Here is a 21,089-nt window from a genome sequence, read left to right on the forward strand (position 1 = left end):
CGACGTTGCAGCAAATTTATTCCACACTGCATAATATGGTATTAATACTACACAAGTATCGTACAAAACCTTTTAAGTCCCCTGTTTACACATAATTATATTATGATTAAATATTCATTTAGGTATATCAACATCAATTAATTTTGTTCAGATATCAATAACTAATGACCGTGTTAAACAAGGTACTTAAAACCTGCTAAAAGCCTAACCTATCCTTAAATCTTCGTATGTAAATAACAAAATAACTTTGAAACAGTTTTGTCCTTATTATGAGTTAACAACCTCAATTGTCCTTACCTAAATACCTTAAGCAAAAATTGACAAAAATCAATAAGGTTTTGTTTTGGTTACATGTCAATCATTTATTTGTATTTTAATTTATGACAGTTTGCATACATTAGCGTCTATTTCTTTTTGAAGAAATACTTGTTTTGGAGTCATTCATAACGGGTGTCTCAGTCTGTTTCATTTCGGAAAACTGTGTCTTTAGGTTAGGTTAGTAGTGGATATCGGTTTTTGCATACACAACACTAGTTTGATCTCGGAATATCCTTTAAATATATTTGTAACCTATCAGTACTTATAATAGTTGTTTATTGCTGTTTAGTTTTTACTTTTCGTCTTTTTTATTTTTTGGTATTTTGAAGTCAGTTTTTAAAGCGCATTTTTTTAATTATCTCAGTTTTAAAGCAACAAAATTGAATCCTCAACGATACGCTATGAATTGTTCATTTAAGGTGAAAATCCTCACATAAAGTAACTCTACTTACTCACAACATAAACTAAACATCACGCCTTTAACCCTTGAAGAGGTAGGCAGATTTACCCAAACTTTTCACAACTCCTATTGCCATACACAGAGCACAATATGACTGCACTATTGAAGTTGTTGCTGGGCTACTGGCTGCCGTGCAACGTATCAAATGTTAAATTCTCGGACGGAACAATTCTGATCCACAGATTGTTGTTCCGGAACTGGGTGTCATCTATGTGAAATTGTATGTTTGTAAACACACCCACGACAAATGAGAAAATCCTCACAATGCTTTTGAAAAAAATCCAGCTAGCAATTCTACCAAAAATAAACTAAAGCTTCTATTGAATGCTGATGACAGGAATACTAAACAAATTGATTATATTGATTGTCATAAAGTTTTAATCATCGATAGTATAATATTTATGGGTTTATTTACGGTTCGATGGGAAACATCGTAAACTGTAACAACTTAACGTTTGCACCCTTAAGTATAATGTCATTAGGTTGATGTTATCGAAAACAATAGGTTTTACGACAGGGTTTTAGTACATTTCCTTGTTTCTATATATTTGCGAAGAAAATCGCGTTACCTAGTCCTTTTACGGCTTTTATCTTTTCTGCTATAGATGAAAGAAGGAACCTTTTCAAAACTAATTAATTGGTATTAAATAAATAAATAATAAACCGACGTATAATAAGCACTGATATTATGAATCGATAACGGTAGATGACCCTATTTGTACACTATTACACCAAACTCCGTTCTACTACTGAGAATGTTCGAAAACCCCTGACATTCCTTTGCCCAACTTTAGCAAGATGAGAGAGTTCTTATAGGCATGCTGGACCAAAAAAAAGAAGTACAATCAATAGCTTAATGTATTCTTATAATGCTTAATTTCATTTTATTTCTTTTTTCATTCCAGAATGTGCAACTAGAGAATAATTCAATGATGTTCGACAAATGGCTGAAGCTGCCGATGCCGTTGGACTTCAAAGTGTACATCTTCAATGTAACCAACGTGGACGAGGTGAATCGAGGGGAGAAACCTATACTTAATGAAATTGGACCTTATGTTTACAAGTAAGTAAAGCTACGTTTGACACCCTAAAATAATATCCCTAGGTATGTAGTAATTAACAACAATATTTAACATAAGTCATTAATCAATAAGTTGTGGGCCCGTCAGGGTACGGTACTCAATTGTAGCCCACATATTATTAATTTAAGAACTATCTCATTAAGGAAAACAATAAAGAATTTGAATTTGGAACGTGTAATTTAGAGGTATTTCTCCAAGGGCAACTGTTTTGAAGCGCAATTATATTATTCCTTCAAGCGCACCTGTTAGTAGCGCTTCGAGGAACTATTAAAAATATTATTTTTCTATTCCTCGAAGCGCACCTATGATTTATTTTATATGTTACATAGCATGCTCTTATCGCCTCGTAATTTTATATGTTACATAGCATGCTTTTATCCCCTAGCAGACGAAATAGAGCTCACTAAATATACGTGTATAACATTAAACCACTAGTTTTATGATTAATTCTATATAATATCGACGATTTCAAGAGTATCTAATATAGAGTAAATCTATTATAGAGAAATTAAAAAAGAAATACATATTAAGAATTGTTGTCATTATGGTTTCCTTCTCACTTAATAGTGAATAAAAGCTCAAACAAACATGTGTTTTATTCAGAAAAGTACTGTACCTATTGAGATTGTCGATCCAAAATTTCCGTTTGCTAAAAAAGCTTCAATGTGTTTGGATTTACACCAACAACTCCAAATTTTTCAGTGGAGTAGCGTGCCTAGTATAAAACCTTTTTAGGGGGTAAAAATCATCCAACGACTTTTCTCGCCGAATGTGAGGCGAGATAGAGTGTCAGACTGTTATTGACGTTTGGAAAGTTTTTATATTTGCCTAAGCACGTTGCTGTATAATTGATACGGGAGATACAGCGCTAGCTATGCCCTTGAAATGTTTATACTTTAGACCAATAAAAAATACCTACTTAATTAATAGATACTGTGTCTATTCATGTGCACCTACCACCACAAGGTCTCTGATGCGATAGCTAGGTAAAGTATTTAACTTCGTAATACCTACTAAAAATATAAAGGTCTCTTTGAACCAATAACAAAAATAGATAATTAAAAGCGTGATCATGATTTGGTACTTTGACATTGTAAAAGAAGTTCTACCTACCTTGTAATTATTTTATTAAAACCTTTTCTGATTAGCATACAATAACATCATTAAACAGTTTATATATCAAGTACCTGCTAAAATTGCTGCTTGTAAATAGTAATTTATTTTGTTCACCTCTAAATTACTGAATTCGAAACTAGTTTTACCGCGGTACTCAGAATCATTTAATGATTACTGAGGCCCAGTAGGGCTGATTTCTGATCCGGAGCTGCGGACTACCTAGCGGGTTATCGGAACTCCAGCTCAAAAAGCAGGAGTAAGAACGGGGAGGTTTTTAGTCAGTAACAGTCTGACACTCCCTCTCGACTCGCCCAGGGCGGGAAGAAGTCATTAGATGATTTTCCGCCCTTAAAAAAAAATATTCTTAGCAATTGTTTTCGGAACAAAATCGTTACTAAGAAATAGTTTAAATAATCATTAAATATAGGTATCTGAGTACAGCAGGTAGGTAAGAATAATATACTCTTTATTATAGAGAGGTATAATTTAGGTAGGCAAATAATAATAGGACTATTAAAACATTTTTTAGATTTTTTGGGTTCAACAGAGTTCTTTAACAAAGGTGACACTCGTGTAAAAAATATTTTTTATCATTTTTGCAATAAGGCAATGATGAGCTTATCATACCAAGCATAAATCATCATAATTGATGAAGTTAATGACTTGAGTTCGTGATCTTATTTTAATAGATACTCAGAAATGAGCTATATGTCAATACTGAAGTTAAAACTTGACTACACGGTTGGCTCAGTGCCTGGGCAACTGGCTTCCATGCAACGTGTAACGCTTCCTATTCCCGTACGGAGCAACACTTTGTGTGATCCACATATCGTTGTTATGGTTGTAAACATACCCACGACACAAGAGAAAATACTCGTGTGGGGCAACGTTGCCTCTCACTAAGATTTTCATTTGTCATTATAACTAAAAATCAGTCGAAGATTCTCTTATAAAAATAACACCCCTAACAACACTACCAGACACCATCTAAAACCCAGATAAATCAAAGAGCATTTTAAATATTAAAAAAATGTATATCAAGTCAGACATTTAAATATGGTTGCCTTTTCCTTCCAATGCATACAAATTGTACTATCATACTGTCTAGACTGCTCTAGGAATTTAATATGCATCAAAATGTTTTACCATATATCAAGATACATACATATATGTACGTGGGCAAAAGGGTTTGGTATACCACATAATGAAAATACATAATATAAAATATTGTGGCGATACAAGACAAGTGACAGATGACAGAAGTCGCACATAGACGAGAGACGATCGACGAACAAATTAACGGATGACGTCATAAATCCTGCATCGCATTAATGAAGTTTACATGCGAATAAACATGGATAGAAAATCCCAACGGACAATAGTTGGGCAGAAAGCCCGCCTGGGACTATCACATCGCCTGGTCATAGGATCCTCCTTTTCTTAGGGAATTCTACTCTCTGTTCCCTAAAATATTATACATATGGGAAGGGTAGAATCGCATTTGTAACCCTTTTAGTATTTCGAGCTATGGGTAGTCTGATCACATTTGCATCAGGCGACCCGTCCGCTTGTTTGTAACCAACGAAATAATATAACCAAGTTTTGTATTGTGATCCTGATAGAAAAAGATTAACCTATGGAGTTTCTTGCTCATTCTTCTCCATAGGAATCTACACTTTGAAACAAGCAAATAGCTTCACTAGAGGACTGACGGACAGACAGACATTTTTAATATTTGTTTTGTCGTTCAAAAGTGCCTTACAAACTACAAAAGTGAAATAAATAATTTTGACTTTGACTTTGAATTTGCACCTTATCCAAACCAATTTCAAGCACATCAAACCCTGTATTCTAATGCCACGTTGTCACCTGCAACATACAACTTTTTTTTTAAATTTCAATACATCTAAATGGCATCCTACAATAATACACCAATTTACCGATGTGGCCAATAAAACTACTGTACTAATTATAAGCTTCATCAAACCTAGCCCCCTAATTCCCTATACGAATAGTTTTATGGAAAGACCATTCGACCACTGATTAAACGTTAGTAGCTACTAAAGAAGTAACCATTTACAAGTAACTTAGCACAAAATAAACCCTAAAACATCAGTATTCATCCAATGAAACCTTATTTCCAGAAAACTCTAGACTAAACGACTGACATTAGTAATGGATAGAAGTCCTTAAATCAGACCTATCTTTCCTACAATCCTAATAAAACATAGACCTGATTGCCCATCAATCAACTCTGTCTTTACGATGTTCAGTTTGGTCATTGGTCTATATTAAATTAATCAATCTTAGCGACACGACATTTTCCTGTATCTTGTAGCGAATATTCCCTACTTTCAATCATGTTTTTAATACAAAAATGTTCCTTAATTGATTGAGTGGCAAACGATACAGGGTGTGAATCACTATTCATATAAAGGTATGATTTTATCGGGGTATATCGAATAAGATGCTGATCGAATATTATGATACTAAGAAACTAATAGGAGTTTAGAGAACACAAAACAAATAGATTTTGAGCGAAACTAGTGTAGTGTTGCACAAAAGAGATAAATCGATTCTTTCTATTGATTCGATATAAACACCTATATAGATTTGTTATTGGAGAGGCCTGATGATGAAATGAGATGAGATGATCGACTTTATTCAGATTGAAAGGTATATTATGTTTAAAAGCATGTCCTGCAGAAATCACTACAAGTTATTTTGTCTTTTCCAGGCAATATCGAGAGAGAACGATCCTAGACTACGGCCCAAATGACACGATCAAATACATGCTACGTAAACGGTTCGAGTTCGATCCCGTGGCCTCAGGGGGTCTCACAGAGGACGATGAAGTTACCGTCATCAACTTCTCATACTTGGTAAGAACGATTTATTTTTTGAAAGTTGAATATTGAAAACTTTTTGCTTAGGTAAAATAAGGATAAATTATTGAGCTTGGATTTCTCCCATTACTGGTGGTGCTTTTTATATTTTTAAATGATTTTTCTTTTTTATTATATGTTTAAAAATGTTCTAAACAAATAAGATAAATAAATAAGTAAAAAATGAATTACACATGATCATTCATTTGTAAGTAGTTTCTTGTTATAATATTTTGTGCAATGAAAACATTAATTTCACATAATTACTTTGGAAAAATATTAAAAATTCAATGATAATAACAGTAAACATTCGAACGATTTGCTCCTTTTAAATATTTAAAAGTATTCCTCTTAAACAAATTCTTTGCCGTATGAAATTTATCAGGGATTTCCATTAGATAATATAATACTCTCTTACACAATAAGACACAACGCAGGCGCTATTTCACGTCGGTTTTCTGTAAAGCCGTGGTATCACTCCGGTCGCACTGGCCCATTCGTGCCAAAGCATGGCTCTCCCACACTTAAAATAAGAAGAGAAGAGCAAATACGTAAGGTCATTAACCTACGTTTCTTCCAATAATAATTAGAACTAGATCGATATTCGCCTTCCTGATTACTTCATTAATCTTAGCCGTCGGAACTTTCTAGAAAAGGGAATTTAATTAGATACTAAAAAATAGGGTAATTAAGTACCTAATTGTTTTCGGAAGACTGATCCTTGAATTAATTCTGGATTCCAATATTCAAGACTGAAATAAATTGCTACTTTACTGAATAATAGTCAATTTATAATTTAAAGATTGTTAACAGCGTGACTTTTATAATTATTTTTATCGTTTGAAACTGGGACAAATAAGAATCAGATGGGTTTTTACTCGTGGATATTGATTTGGAAAGTACACTCTGGTACTCTAGTAATATATGGAATTAAGTCCGCCTTATGTACCACTATTTTATTGTATTGTATTGTGTATTAATGAAATAATGATTCCCACACGAAAATAGTCTCATGAGTCATCTTAATTTTTATGATGTTTTACCTATGGTTAGGTGAGTAACCGCGACTAGGTACCTACACGTAAAACAGAATGATAGGGTAAATGCATTACCTAAGACCTAGGGTAGACCTTCGAAAAATATATCTAAATATAAGGAAGTTGTTCTACAATTATCTGCCACGGCTTTAATGATAAGTACTAGTAGGTATCAATAATTTATATTTAACCGACGAGCATGCATGAAAAGACTGATGACTGTTGAAAACCGTGGCAATTTGCGTTCCATTGTCTCTGTCTACCCCTATGGGAGACAGGCGTGAGGTTATATTATATTATATGTAATTCATATTTACTATTGTAATCTGCAAACACAACACTACCTCCCATTAAAGTACTTTAAAAGCTCTTTATATGTAGTGTGTATGTTATATGTAAAGTGAATTTCAATTTAATCTCTTCCAGGCTGCCTTGCTAACAGTCCACGACTTGATGCCGAGTTTCGTAGGAATGGTCAACAAAGCGTTGGAGCAGTTCTTCCCAACCCTCGAGGATGCCTTCCTGAGGGTCAAAGTGAGAGACCTGTTCTTCGATGGCATCTACCTGAGCTGTGATGGCGATAACGCTGCATTAAGTAAGGTTCAAACCACATAAGAAATTACTGCCTGGCTCATTGGTCGAGTGACTGCCTGGCTAGGGGTTTAGCATAGTATAGCTTTTTTTATGAAACAAGCCGGTAATCGAGCAGACACATTACCTGATGGTAAGCAATCGCCGCCGCCCATGGACACTTGAAACACCAGAGGCGTTACAAGTGCGTTGCCGGCTTTTTGGGAGTTAGGAATTTAAGGGTTATTGTTCGGGAATCGGGGATGGGGAAGATTGGGAAGGGGGAATTGGGCCTCCGGTAACCTCACTCACACAATGAAACACAACGCAAGCGTTGTTTCACGTCGGTTTTCTGTGAGGCCGTGGTATCACTCCGGTCGAGCCGGCCCATTCGTGCCGAAGCATGGCTCTCCCACACTTAAAAAGAGCTGCACACTGCAGCACTTAGAAAGCGCAATTCGAAAATTAAAATAGTCGCACCGAGCCTAGAATTGTGGGTAATATGGCAATATGCTCACCCTTTATTATATGAGACGTATAACATGTAACAAAGTGGGTGTACATCTGTACAATGTACACCTACATTTCACCATTTGTGGTGAAATTACGTGCCGTAATGTGCCTACTACTTCGGGGATAAAAGGTGAGACGATATATCACATAAGAAAGTATGATTTATTCAAACAGGGATATCTACTCTTAACAGGGAATGGTTACCGGCCTGTGGCAATAAGCTTGCCTCTTTTATATAATACTCTCTGTTCCCTAAAAGACTTATCACATAACTCGCGATGGACTATAAATGTTGACAGAACTTTATCCGAACATCGGTAGCTCTCGCTCGCTTCTGACACTGTTACAAAAATAGCCGAAGCACCTGATAATCACCGGTGGTTGTGGTCAGTGGCCCGTTGTGCCCGTGGCTGAGATGTGCTATGCTACGTTGCTACGGAAGCATTTGGCTTCCACCAATCATATTCATTGGTACACATAAGTTAGCACTGGCGAAAACGAACTTAGCTAAGCCAGGTTTTAATATGAAAATATGCATGCTATGGATAGCTTCCCTATTATCGATACATCGCATATACGTAAGCATCGCATCGAGCTGCATCTTCCTCGTGCAGCTACATAGCTTAGTATCAGTGGAAACGATCACATAGTTTAATAGCATAGCTATTACACCTTTTTAGCAGATCTCTGGTGGAAAAGCACCCTAACTACAAAAATTAGAGTGAAGGTTGTCTGTACCTATTTAGAGCAAAGATTTCAAAAATAAGTTTAGACTCCTGGGTATTACACTAAAGAGAAATACAAAAACAATACCTTTTCAGTCCTTTGAAAAAGAAAATATTATTAAAAGTTATAATAAGTTACTAAAAATATTTGTAGCCTTAATTCTAAAATAGACGCAGTATTTTTGTACCAAAATGTAGATTAGATACCTAAGTAAATAAACCTAGATGGTACGGTACGGTTCACAAGTTTTTTGTAACTCATTCAAATTCACGAAAGGTTTCCTTTGAAATTGTTCGGTAAAAGTGAAATATTCAGTGTTATAGACACGATTTTTCCTTCGGGCTCACCGAAAAACATCTGGACTGAACTAGTAAGATTGATTTAAGTTCAATGAACTGACGTCTGAACACTGAGTAACCCCTATCTGTACCCTTAGCACGAGTTTGCTTTACGTTGAATGATAACGAAACGAGAGCGCGTTCTGCGCTGTGATTGGTTGGTTTATTCGCATCGGCCAATCAGAGCGAACGTGCTCTCGTTTCGTTTTCGTTCAACTTAAAGCAAACTCGTAGGAACTAAGGATATTAATGAGTCTTCAAGACACTTCCAACTTTATTACTTCGAAAATAGAATTTAATTTAAGCTGCTTCATGTTCGTCTTTCTGAACAGACGTATCACTGTGGAATCTTCGTTATGTAATTTTAAATTCTATTTTCTTTTTATTCTAGGTCTAGTTTGCGGTAAAATAAAGAGTGACACACCTCCCACTATGCGACCAGCTGAAGGAGCCAACGGATTCTATTTCTCTATGTTTTCACATGTAAGTTATTAATTTTCAGCACATGATTTACTAATGTAGCTACAAAATTAAACGACAAATAAAATGTTAGCATTGGTGTTACTTGCTCGATGTTTTGTAGTAGGAACTCGTACTAAGCGTCAAGCTACTGAAATTGTATTTCCATTACTTGCACTAAAGAACAACTTAAGTACCTAGGTAGTTTCATTTCATGTTACCTGACGGTGAACAGATACAAAGATAGGAACAGAATTATTAATGTAGTTTCTGTTCAGTTCTGGAGCACTTTAAAAACCAATTATTAACTAGCTAACCCGGCAAACTTCGTACCGCCTCAAACATGTTTGTCTTTTAAACCATCCCTGGACTTCCACAAATAATTCAAGACTAAAATTTGCCAAATCGATCCAGCCCTGCCATTACATGCCATAATGCTAATTCTGCCTACCCCTTCGGGGATAAAGGGCCATTTTCAAGTTTTAGCGAGACTAACAAACGGCAATTGATTTTTTATACATAGATTTGTACCTAGAACCCAAAACTCCATCATACTCTATTTTTCAAAAGTACAACTAAACCAATAAACGTTTTCCTCAACTTCCACATCTCATTTCCAGATGAACCGTTCAGAGACAGGTCCTTACGAGATGATACGTGGACGTGAAAACGTGTACGAGCTTGGCAACATCGTCTCCTATAAAGGACAGAAGGTCATGCCCATGTGGGGAGACAAATACTGCGGACAGATCAACGGATCAGACTCCTCTATCTTCCCTCCGATTAAAGAGGGCAGTGTGCCGAAGAAGTTGTATACTTTTGAACCTGATATTTGCAGGTAAGCCTTCTATTATATAGGTACAGGAAACTCTATTGGGAAGGAAAGGTCTATAATAATTTATGGGTACAGGAATCTGCACTAGGAAGGAAAAGCGTAATTGTGTGTCAAGAGCAACAGCTGACAACTTCAGTAAACATTGCACATTGTGATTATTTTTACAGAAAAGACAGTAAAGTAAAGAAAAGGGGGATCCTCCGACTAGGCGATGTGATCGTGCCTGTCTTTCGGGCTTTCTGCCCAACTGTTGTTTGTTGGGATTTTCTATCCATGTTTATTCGCATGTAAAATTAAGAGTCACAAAGGATATTTTCATTATGAGCAGCGTATGCAGAAGGGGTGACGTCGCATTTTTTAGTTAATTTAGTTTGTCTCACAATAGTTATTATAAAAATGAATCATATTACTATTAAATATTCCTTTGGCTATTTTAAACCTAATCACACATGTATGTAACGAAGATACAGAATATGTAAAAGACCTTGTTTTGGTCTTTTACATATTCTGTACAAACTCTTTCTGCAAATTACGTCTCACGAACCGCCATTACACCCTAAAGACGCATCCGACCAAGATCATTACCGCTTTAAATTACCTAATTTCTTCTTCCATTTTATCCCCAAGTGAGGTTCTTAGTACAAAATCTTGCTTTATACTATTTAAGCAGTCCAAAATTACGCTGTAAAAGACATTTAAATGTATTTTGACCCTCATTTCATTGTTCTGCAGGTCCGTCTATGTGGATCTCGTTGGCAAGAAAGAAATCTTCAACATCAGCTCGTATTACTACGAGATATCGGAGTCAGCGTTTGCAGCTAAGAGTGCCAATCCGAACAACAGATGTTTTTGTAAAAAGTTTGTAACTTTTAATACTTAGTTAGCATCTACTTGAGTTTTAAGTTCAAAATCTCCAAGAAACGTCCTTTGTCCAATTTGATTAATGACTACGTTAATATAAAGATTAAGATAAAAGCCAAAAAAGTTTCAACCAGAAACTTATCGAAATTCATCTTCAATCGTCAACATCACGCCTTTTATCCCCGAAGGAGTAGGCAGAGGTGCACATTACAGCAATGCAATGTACACCCACTTTTACTATATGTATTGTTAGAAGTCAAGGAATAACAGCTTTTAATAGTCTATAAAAGCAAACTTCACACCGTTCTCAAGCCCATTTGCTCGAGAGTCGTCGAAGAGGTTACATCGCTCAAGGATCGTGAGACTTATATTTTTGTATTCTTATGTACTTTCTTATTATTTCTTTGATAATTTATGTGCTAATTCAATGTGTAGTGATTTGCGGTAGATAAGGTTACTTTTCGTGTTTGTTATTTTGTTCCTAAATAAAAAAATAAAGAGTTGTATAATTTTGGTTGTGTGTTGCGTTTTTTTTTAAATATCCAAACTTCTGATTCCTAAAATCAGAAGTGGGATAAAGAACAGCTTTAATTGCCCACTAGATTACCAGTAAAAACATTCAAGGAACAAAATATCAAAATATTTTTCTACCCGCAAATTTCACTTTTGGTTTTCGCTTATCATTTTGATATTTTACGTGTGTGATTGTGATTTAATACCGAATCTTTGTGCTCATCATGCCGGGAAGCCATGAACGTCGTCGTTCACGAGGTCGATCTCAACGCGTTTCGCGAGACGAGTCCCCTAGCAGTGAAACCGAATGTAGGTCGCGCCGTAGATCACGACGGAACCGTCGTCGGGAGCGTAGCGACTCCGAGGAAAGCACGTATTGTCGCCGCCGCGAGGCTCGGGACCACCGCCATTCTAGATCTCGATCTCCACATACACCCCCGCGTGCAAGGTACCCGTCAGTGACTCCACGTACTAATAACTCGTTACAAGACACTCTCAGTAATATTATGACAAGGCTTGATGCTATCGAGCATAACGGTGCGAACGCGATATCCACGCCTAATGATTTGCCAAATTCTCACACTGAAGGAAACCTGCAGGATCCGGTTCGTGAAGCCGCTTCGCGTTCGCGTAGTCTCGACGTCTTGAGCGATGTTCCGCAACAAGTCCGCATTAATAATTCCGAGGGTTCTTCAACGACAGTTCATGCGGACAACTCAAGCGCTCGCGGATCCGAAGCCGTGTCCACTGTGACCATGCTCGCGGAAGCCTTGAGATCTTTGCAGCCTACTAGGTCGCACAATTATTACGTATCTAATTTCGATCCGAACATACACGATATTGACGCATGGTGCGAGGAAGTGGACCGAGCCGCGATCGCGAACGCTTGGAGGGACCATGAATGTTTGTCGCGAGTAGCTTCCTGCCTTAAAGGCGATGCTAAAGTTTGGCTCAACGAATGGGTCACCAATGATCGAACATGGTCAAATTTTAAGCTTGAGTTTAAACCCCTTTGTCCACGGAAGTTAGATTACGCAAATATTTTATTCGAAGCAATGAACACGACATCCGACAAATACACGACATATGCGGAATACGCTCGCCGTACTTTGTTACGCTTAAGGATAGTTAAGGGTCTTAGCGATGAGTTACGAACTCTTATCGTCATACGTGGTATTGATAACCCACAAATTAGAGCGGCCGCGGCGAATGCAAACCTAGCAACCGAAGATATAGTCTCGTTCCTTTCAATTTACGTGAAACCGAACCGCGCTAAACCTGATTCTCGTGGTACCGCGACAAATAAACATTCGTCTTCGAACTCATCTTTTGATCGCGGACCCAAGTGTTACATATGCAACCAGCGTGGACATGTGGGTCGCAATTGTATTAAAAAGACTCGCAAAGAATCCAGTGATAGGTCTACCGTAAAATCTGGGACACAAGGCTCTGTTAACGATACCACTGCTGCTAGCAAATCCGAATTGCTATGCTCGTTTTGTAAGAAAAGGGGGCACACAGAAGAAAAGTGCTTCGCCAAGAACCGCTCAGAACAAAGGAACCAGCGAAATGTTAATTTGTGCGCGAGTCACGCAAATAACAAGACAGATATTGTAACGGCCGTTGTCCAGGGTATCCCCATGGACGCGCTCATAGATAGTGGAGCCCAAAACGTGTCGCTGATTTCTTCAGATGTTCTGAAGCACCTTTCTTGCCAAGTTAAACCAACACACTGCGTTCTCAAGGGTATAAGCGAGCGGGAAATCGTAGCTTCTTCGTTCATTACGGCAACTATTGAGCTTAGTGACATTTCTATAGAAACTGACCTAGTGGTAGTGCCAAAGTCATGTATGAACACTTCTCTTATTATTGGAACAGACGTCCTTAACCGCGACGGGGTAACGTACGTACGCACCAAAGACAGACAGTACATCACTCGAGCTAGCGATACTCCTGCTTGTGTGAACGAAGTTCTACGTCTTGACCAAACGTTGGTCAATACCCCTTTGCAAGGCGCTCTGCGTGATTCTCTGATGTCTGTGATTAACAAATTTTCAAACTTTCTTATCACTGGTACCGCGACGAGTACAGTTACAACTGGTTACATGGAGATCAAACTAACTAATACCACTCCCATCGTATACCGACCGTACAAGCTCTCTTATAACGAGAAACTCGTAGTACGCGAAATAATTAGAGATTTATTGGATAAAGGCATCATCAGGGAATCACGATCAGAGTACGCCAGCCCCATAATACTGGTGAAGAAGAAGGATGGGTCCGACCGAATGTGTGTCGACTACAGGGCGCTCAATCGTATCACTGAAAAGGAGAGATATCCTCTCCCCTGATAGACGACCACATTGATCGGTTGGGTCGCTACACCTTCTTCAGCAGCTTAGACATGGCTACTGGTTTCCACCAGATTCGAATCAAAGAGAGCTCCGTTCACGTGACGGGATTCGTCACACCAGAAGGGCACTACGAATTCCTGAAAATGCCGTATGGTTTGACGAACTCCCCGATCGTATACCAACGGATAATAAATCACACCCTTCGCGAATTTATCGACGCCGGAAACGCGCTAGTTTATATCGATGACGTCCTCTTGCTAAGTAATACCGCAGAGGATGGCATCGCTTTGCTCGAGAGAGTCCTGCAAACACTCACTAAATCAGGCTTTTCGATAAATTTAAAGAAATGCTCTTTCTTGACAACCGAAGTCGAATACTTGGGTAGGTCGATAAGTTTTGGTCAGGTACGACCGAGCTCTAGGAAAATAGCGGCGTTAAAAAACTCCCCAGCTCCCAAAAATGTCAGGCAGGTCCGTCAATTATTAGGACTGGCAGGATACTTCCGCAAATATATTAAAAACTACGCAACCAAGACCGCGTGCATCGCCCATTTAACTCGAAAGGGGGTAGATTTTCATTGGGGTCAGGAACAGGAACAAGTTCGGCAAGATTTAATACAATGCTTGACTAGTGAGCCTGTCCTCACCATTTTCAACCCTGAGCTAAAAACCGAAGTTCACACAGATGCGAGCTCTGCCGGTTATGGGGCAGTGCTTTTACAAATGGACACTGATGGTGGAAGGCATGTGGTGGCATACTTCAGTAAGGTTACGCAAGGAGCAGAAAGCAAATACCATAGCTACGAATTGGAGACGTTAGCGGTCGTGAAGGCCTTGCAGCATTTTCGCCATTATTTGGTGGGCTTGCAATTCAAGGTCGTCACAGACTGCAACGCTCTCAAGTCTACGGAACGTAAAAAAGATCTGCTTCCTCGCGTAGCTCGATGGTGGATTTACCTCCAGGATTTTAATTTTTCTCTCGAGTACAGAAAAGGGGTTATGCTTCCGCATGCCGACTACCTCAGTAGAAACCCCGTTACCACCATAAATCAAATAACGAGACCTCGTAACTGGGCGCAAATAGCGCAAAACGCGGACCATGAAACTAAAGACCTTATACAGAAACTCTCAGAAGGTCAGCTCGACTCTAGTCGTTATGTCTTGAAAAATGACCTATTGCATTACAAATACACGCCAGTCGGTGAAGAAGCACGCCTTCTTTGTTTTATACCCAAGGGCCATCGACTCAGTCTTTTACGAATTTTCCACGATGAGCATGAGCACGTGGGTGCTGATAAAACTCTACATCTCATCCTAAAACATTTCTGGTTCCCCGGGCTCCGCCAATTTGTGTCTAAATACATCTCCCATTGTTTAGTATGTATTTCTAAAAAGCGAGTGCCCCGGGCACCGCTTCAGAATATCTCATCCTGGTCAAAACCCGAAACCCCTTTCGACACCGTTCATGTCGATGCCCTGGGACCACTGCCAGAATCGGAGGGTTACAAATTTATCTTAATACTAGTTGATGCTTTTACAAAGTTTTGTATGTTGTACCCTATTTACCGCCAAGACACCAGTGAGTTGAAACGCGTCATGTCTCAAGCCATTTCTTTATTTGGAGTTCCCAGACTGTTAGTTACTGACAGGGGTAGGATGTTTGAGTCTACGGACTTCGTGCAGTGGATATCCGAACTTGGTTCAGACCTGCACTATATAACTCCTGAAATGCACGGCGCGAACGGGCAAGTGGAACGGTATATAAGAACCGTTCTTAACATGCTTCGTATCGAAGTGGGACATAAGAACGCCTCCTGGTCGACCACACTTTGGAAGTTACAACTGGTACTAAATATCAGCAAGCAGAAAACTACCCAATCCTCAGCCATAAATTTAATGATTGGTACGGACGCCTCTACCCCAGCTATACGATCGTTGATACGGGACCTAGCTACAAGTACTCCAGATACCAACAGAGAAGCTCTGCGGGAGATGCGTCGAAGTCGCGCTAGCGAACTGATGAAAAAGAACCAGGAACAGCAAGATGCTTCAGCCAACCAGTTTAGACGTCCACCGCGCGAATACAAGGTGGATGACCTAGTTTTTGTAATAAAGTACTCGCAATCAACGGGAAAATTAGACCCTGGAATGCGAGGACCATATAGAGTGACCAAAGTCTTACCTAATGGGCGCTATGAACTTAAACTTCTCAGCGGAAGCTGCGGGAAAACCACTCAAGCAGCCTCCCAATACATGGTGCCTTGGAAAGGAGAATGGTGCCCAGAAAGTTGTGCCGCTTTCTTTGAAAGTGAGTATGATGAACTGATCCTGTTGTTTTTTTTTTGGTTTCAGAAGTGTTAGTCCCTAGGGCGTTAGTCGCCCTACAATGGGACGTCACCAATGGCGTTTGTCGCCAAACATACGGGTTAGTCCCAACGGCGTTAGTCGCCGAACATACGGGTTAGTCCCACCGGGTTAGTCCCACTGGGTTAGTCCCACCGGGTTAGTCCCACCGGGTTAGTCCCACCGGGTTAGTCCCACCGGGTTAGTCCCACCGGGTTAGTCCCACCGGGTTAGTCCCAATGGCGTTAGTCGCCCAACAATGGGATGTGTTCCCCATCAATGGTGTTAATCGCATATAGACGGACGCCCCAGAGGCGTGTGTCGCCTAACCATGGGATACGCCCCACTGCGAAGGCGTGTGTCGCCCAACGTCGGTGATCGTCACCCATGTAGCGTCAGTCGCTGTGGTAACGTATAAGGCAATGATATGAAATGGTTGGGACGCCTACTATCTTATATCGTTAGCCATTTTCCTATTTATGTAATTATTAAGCGATCAGTATACTTGTGTTAATTTTGTGAATAACCATAGCAAGCTCTTTCAGATGACGATACTGACGAGGCTGAAAATAGGTCAGATCACTTGGAAGGCGACAACCCGGCACCAGCTTCGATTGGGTTATCCATGCCGAGCTTAGATGAGGAGGTGGGAACAGAACAGCATCCCAGTGCAGGCGCATCCCAAGAAGTTCAAGTCGAGGACGACTTGCTGTCAGGAGAGGCCGTGTTAGAAGTCAAGGAATAACAGCTTTTAATAGTCTATAAAAGCAAACTTCACACCGTTCTCAAGCCCATTTGCTCGAGAGTCGTCGAAGAGGTTACATCGCTCAAGGATCGTGAGACTTATATTTTTGTATTCTTATGTACTTTCTTATTATTTCTTTGATAATTTATGTGCTAATTCAATGTGTAGTGATTTGCGGTAGATAAGGTTACTTTTCGTGTTTGTTATTTTGTTCCTAAATAAAAAAATAAAGAGTTGTATAATTTTGGTTGTGTGTTGCGTTTTTTTTTTAAATATCCAAACTTCTGATTCCTAAAAGTATTATAAGTCCAATGTAATAGGGGGTGAGCCTATTGCCATATTCTGGACACAATTTCAGACTCCGTGCTACTACTGAGTTATTTTCTAAAAACCGAAAAAAGAAAGTATCTTCTATCGTTTGAGTAAAATTACCATACTCAATATCCCAAGGACTATAACACAATATGCTTTCATTAGGAACTGGAGTGCAAACCACGACGGCTGCCTTCTGATGGGTCTGCTGAACTTGATGCCGTGTCAGGGCGCCCCAGCCATCGCCTCTCTACCTCACTTCTTCCTTGGCTCCGAGGAACTGCTGGAGTACTTCGGAGCAGGCATCAAGCCAGACAAGGAGAAGCATAACACTTACGTTTATATTGACCCGGTAAGACTTATTAGTATAGATTTTAGGTGTTCGTTACCACGAAACACCCCCCAATTACCCTTCCTTATCCTCCTCCTTAATCCTCAAATTCCTCAACAACCCTTAACCCCCAAAAGGCTGGCAACGCACTTGTAACGCCTCTGATATTTCGGGTATCCATGGACAACGGCGATTGCTTACCATCAGGTAATCCGTCTGCTCGTTTATCGGTTTATACTTAATTATTTTATAAGTTTGCTAAGTTACTATTTGCTTTTAACACGGAAAACCAAAACGAGATAAAAGCAAAAGCGTTTACAGTAACGTAAAGAACACTGACACATATTGGTCAAATAAGTTTCCTTTGAGCATTAAAAAAATATATATTTTGTTTTCATAACATTGTGCACTTTTACAACTCCAGAGTTTTATAATTCTTTTCCTTAAATCCTCTTTAATCTTGATCCATTCTATATGCATGTTCTTAGACGAGTGGTGTGGTCCTGTCTGGTCTGAAGCGGCTTCAGTTCAACATAGAACTGCGCCAGATTGATACAGTGCCTCAGCTGAAGAGAGTACCGACTGGATTGTTCCCCATGCTGTGGTTAGAAGAGGTAAGATACAATTTTATTATAACTTTCGTGAGATATACTAAATTAATTATTATTCGACTTACTCACGTAACTGTTCGAAGAGGAACTCGACGTTAGGATCTAGTACCAGTCGCCTCGTGTGTCGCGGAATGCTGCTCATGATTTAAAAAAATGGTTCTCAATTTGACCTATATGTATGTATGTTTGTGTGCGATTATTGGTAGAACCGATTTTGATGCGGCTTTCAGCATATTATTTTTCAGACTTAGGAGAAGGTTTTAGGCATAATACCTGACTTAAGAAAACGTAGGATCGCACTTGAACTTTTAGAGGCGGTTCCATTATTTTTTTAAGTTTTATCATTCTGCATCACACAATGGTTGACTGTTAGAGCGTTAAGCCCGTCAAATCACTGTATGTGCAATGAAGTATAAATAAATATAGCAAATCCTCAATGATATCCTCCATTTACTTACATATGTATAACTAAGTACCTATGTGTGTATGTCTTTAGTAAAAATACATAGGTAACTCATCTTGCTTATCACTTTGTCTCAAACAGATCTTATCTACGTGACAAGTTTTATATAAAAATCTCATAAGTACAGAGTTGTTACCTATTCAAAAAATATCTTCTTATTCTCCTTTTATTCATAATAAATCTCTTGGCTGGATGCCAATGATAAAATGCATCCCGCAATGCAGACCAGATGTTTTATAACAAAAAATATTTCATTCGAAGATCAAGAGCGAATTGCTTTTGATGCAAAATCTCAAATCTTTCATGTTTCATTTCAAGAGATTATTGTGAATTTTCTTCGCGGTGAAATTGCATAGAAAACTTAGCACTTACCTACCAGGTTTAAACGAAATATGTATTCGAATAAAATTACTGCGATCCATAACACATCCCTAAAATTGATAGTTTACCTACAGTTTCGCGCAATTATGTATTTTTGTACCCTTAGTACAAACGGCGCTTTATTTGGTTGGTATCTATTCGATTCGGCCAATCAGAGTGCCGAATGCGCTCTCATTTCGCTTCATACTAAGGGTACTGTTAGTTTGGTGAACTAAACTATCGTACGATGCAAGCAAGAGGAAGGTATGAGTTACGTGTTTAAGTGATAAGGTAGTTGCATTAATGCCCGTTTTCGCCAATCTTTCCTAAATAAGGAACTTCTGAGTTAGGTGACATTGAACAACATTTTGATTTTCACCGACCTGCAAGTGACTCTTAACAGTAGATACAAGTAAGGGGTTAGATTTGGGTGCTACGTCATGGTAACTAACTCTTATTTAAGACATGTTTGGGCGCGGTTGAAACAGCCATAAATAATTACGTGCCTACCTAGGTTCTTAGATAAATTAATTTCATAACAGCAGTGTTGACACGAGATAGGTACAATATGTACCTACATATTACGTAGATTTGAACGTAACATTGAGTGTACCTTCACTATCAACACTATCTCTATCTAAAGCAAACGAGATAAAGATATGGAATGGACTGAAATCACTAAACGATAAAGTATGTTTTTCAGCAACAGGTCAGTATAAAAGTGACATTATGACAGATATATTACAAAATGCACCCTTAACTTCATGAAATAAAGTACAAAATCAGTTAATTAGGCGTTAAACTCAGGGCTATATTATCCCTAAGGCAAAGCATAAGTGCCCCAGGAGCCAGGCTACAGAGGGGTCGTGAGACGCGCGTTTCTAACTACCGATAGAGCGAGGGCGGTACCAGAAAATAGTCTTGCTGAGTTTGTTCTCTACTTTTAATGCGCCCCTGGTCGAACTTAAATGCCTCTGCTTTTAAGCACTTTATTTGATTCATAATTACCTGCTGCAAGAGTTGCAATTTACTGATTCTTCGTGTGGGAAACTATTATAACTATTCGTCGGCGGAATTTCCGAACCGATACGACCTTCAAATATTCTAGAAAAGAACGTACTCTTTTTTAAAAGGCCGCCAACGCATCTATGTCTCCTCTGGTATTGTGGGTATCCATGGGCAGCGCTAATCGCTTACCATCAGGTGACCCTTTTGTTCGTTTGTCCTCTATACCATAAAAAAACTAGAGAAACTTTTTGCTCAGAGTATGATAGCTAAAGACTAATGACCTATGTTAATATTAATAGCTATATTAGTCAATGGGTCTTTCCTAAAAACTATTCCGTGTTTAATCCTTACCACTATTGACTATTTTCTTCATTACAGGGGGCCACGATACCAGCGTCAATACAACAGGAGCTGCGCGACTCCCACAAGCTCATAGGCTACGTGGAAGTAGCTCGGTGGTTCCTACTGACAGTAGCAATCATAGCAGTAGTGACGTCAGCAGTAGCGGTCGCGAGAGCGAACGCGCTGCTCTCGTGGCCACGCAATAGTAACTCAGTTAGCTTTATATTAGGTCCTAGCGTTACTCAGGTGAATAAAGGAAATTGACGGTGGTGTTTTGTTTTATTTTGATGTCTATTGTTTAGACTTTAGAGCTTCTTTTTCAACTTGAAGTTTAAACCCAGCATCTTTTACCTATTCTGTAATTTAAGACAGTTTGAGGGTTGGCCCTGAATCCTCATCAGATTTGACTGGATGTTAGTATTATTGACTGCACGTTTGGCATGGTGGCTGGATAACAGGCTGGCCTGCAACATGCAGCGGATTCGATTCCCGCACGAACAACACTGTG

At 39.0% G+C, this 21,089-nt stretch overlaps 1 protein-coding gene across 3 annotated transcripts in view; it reads left to right on the top strand.

The window, feature by feature from the left end:
• LOC118263803 (sensory neuron membrane protein 2) overlaps window positions 1-20,850 on the top strand; it is a 30,357-nt gene extending 9,507 nt beyond the window's left edge. For all 3 annotated transcript variants that reach the window (XM_050705575.1, XM_050705577.1, XM_050705576.1), the window contains exons 3-11: window positions 1,684-1,841; window positions 5,714-5,858; window positions 7,325-7,493; window positions 9,437-9,528; window positions 10,125-10,342; window positions 11,072-11,197; window positions 17,632-17,818; window positions 18,286-18,411; window positions 20,618-20,850. In XM_050705575.1, coding sequence (XP_050561532.1) covers window positions 1,684-1,841; window positions 5,714-5,858; window positions 7,325-7,493; window positions 9,437-9,528; window positions 10,125-10,342; window positions 11,072-11,197; window positions 17,632-17,818; window positions 18,286-18,411; window positions 20,618-20,845 — 1,449 coding nt within the window. In that variant the 3' untranslated portion in view covers window positions 20,846-20,850. The remainder of the gene's footprint in view (window positions 1-1,683; window positions 1,842-5,713; window positions 5,859-7,324; window positions 7,494-9,436; window positions 9,529-10,124; window positions 10,343-11,071; window positions 11,198-17,631; window positions 17,819-18,285; window positions 18,412-20,617) is intronic.
• Window positions 20,851-21,089: the final 239 nt, after the last annotated feature.

The sequence above is a fragment of the Spodoptera frugiperda genome, chromosome 27 (assembly GCF_023101765.2).
Source record: "Spodoptera frugiperda isolate SF20-4 chromosome 27, AGI-APGP_CSIRO_Sfru_2.0, whole genome shotgun sequence".
Taxonomy (NCBI): Eukaryota; Metazoa; Arthropoda; class Insecta; order Lepidoptera; family Noctuidae; genus Spodoptera; species Spodoptera frugiperda.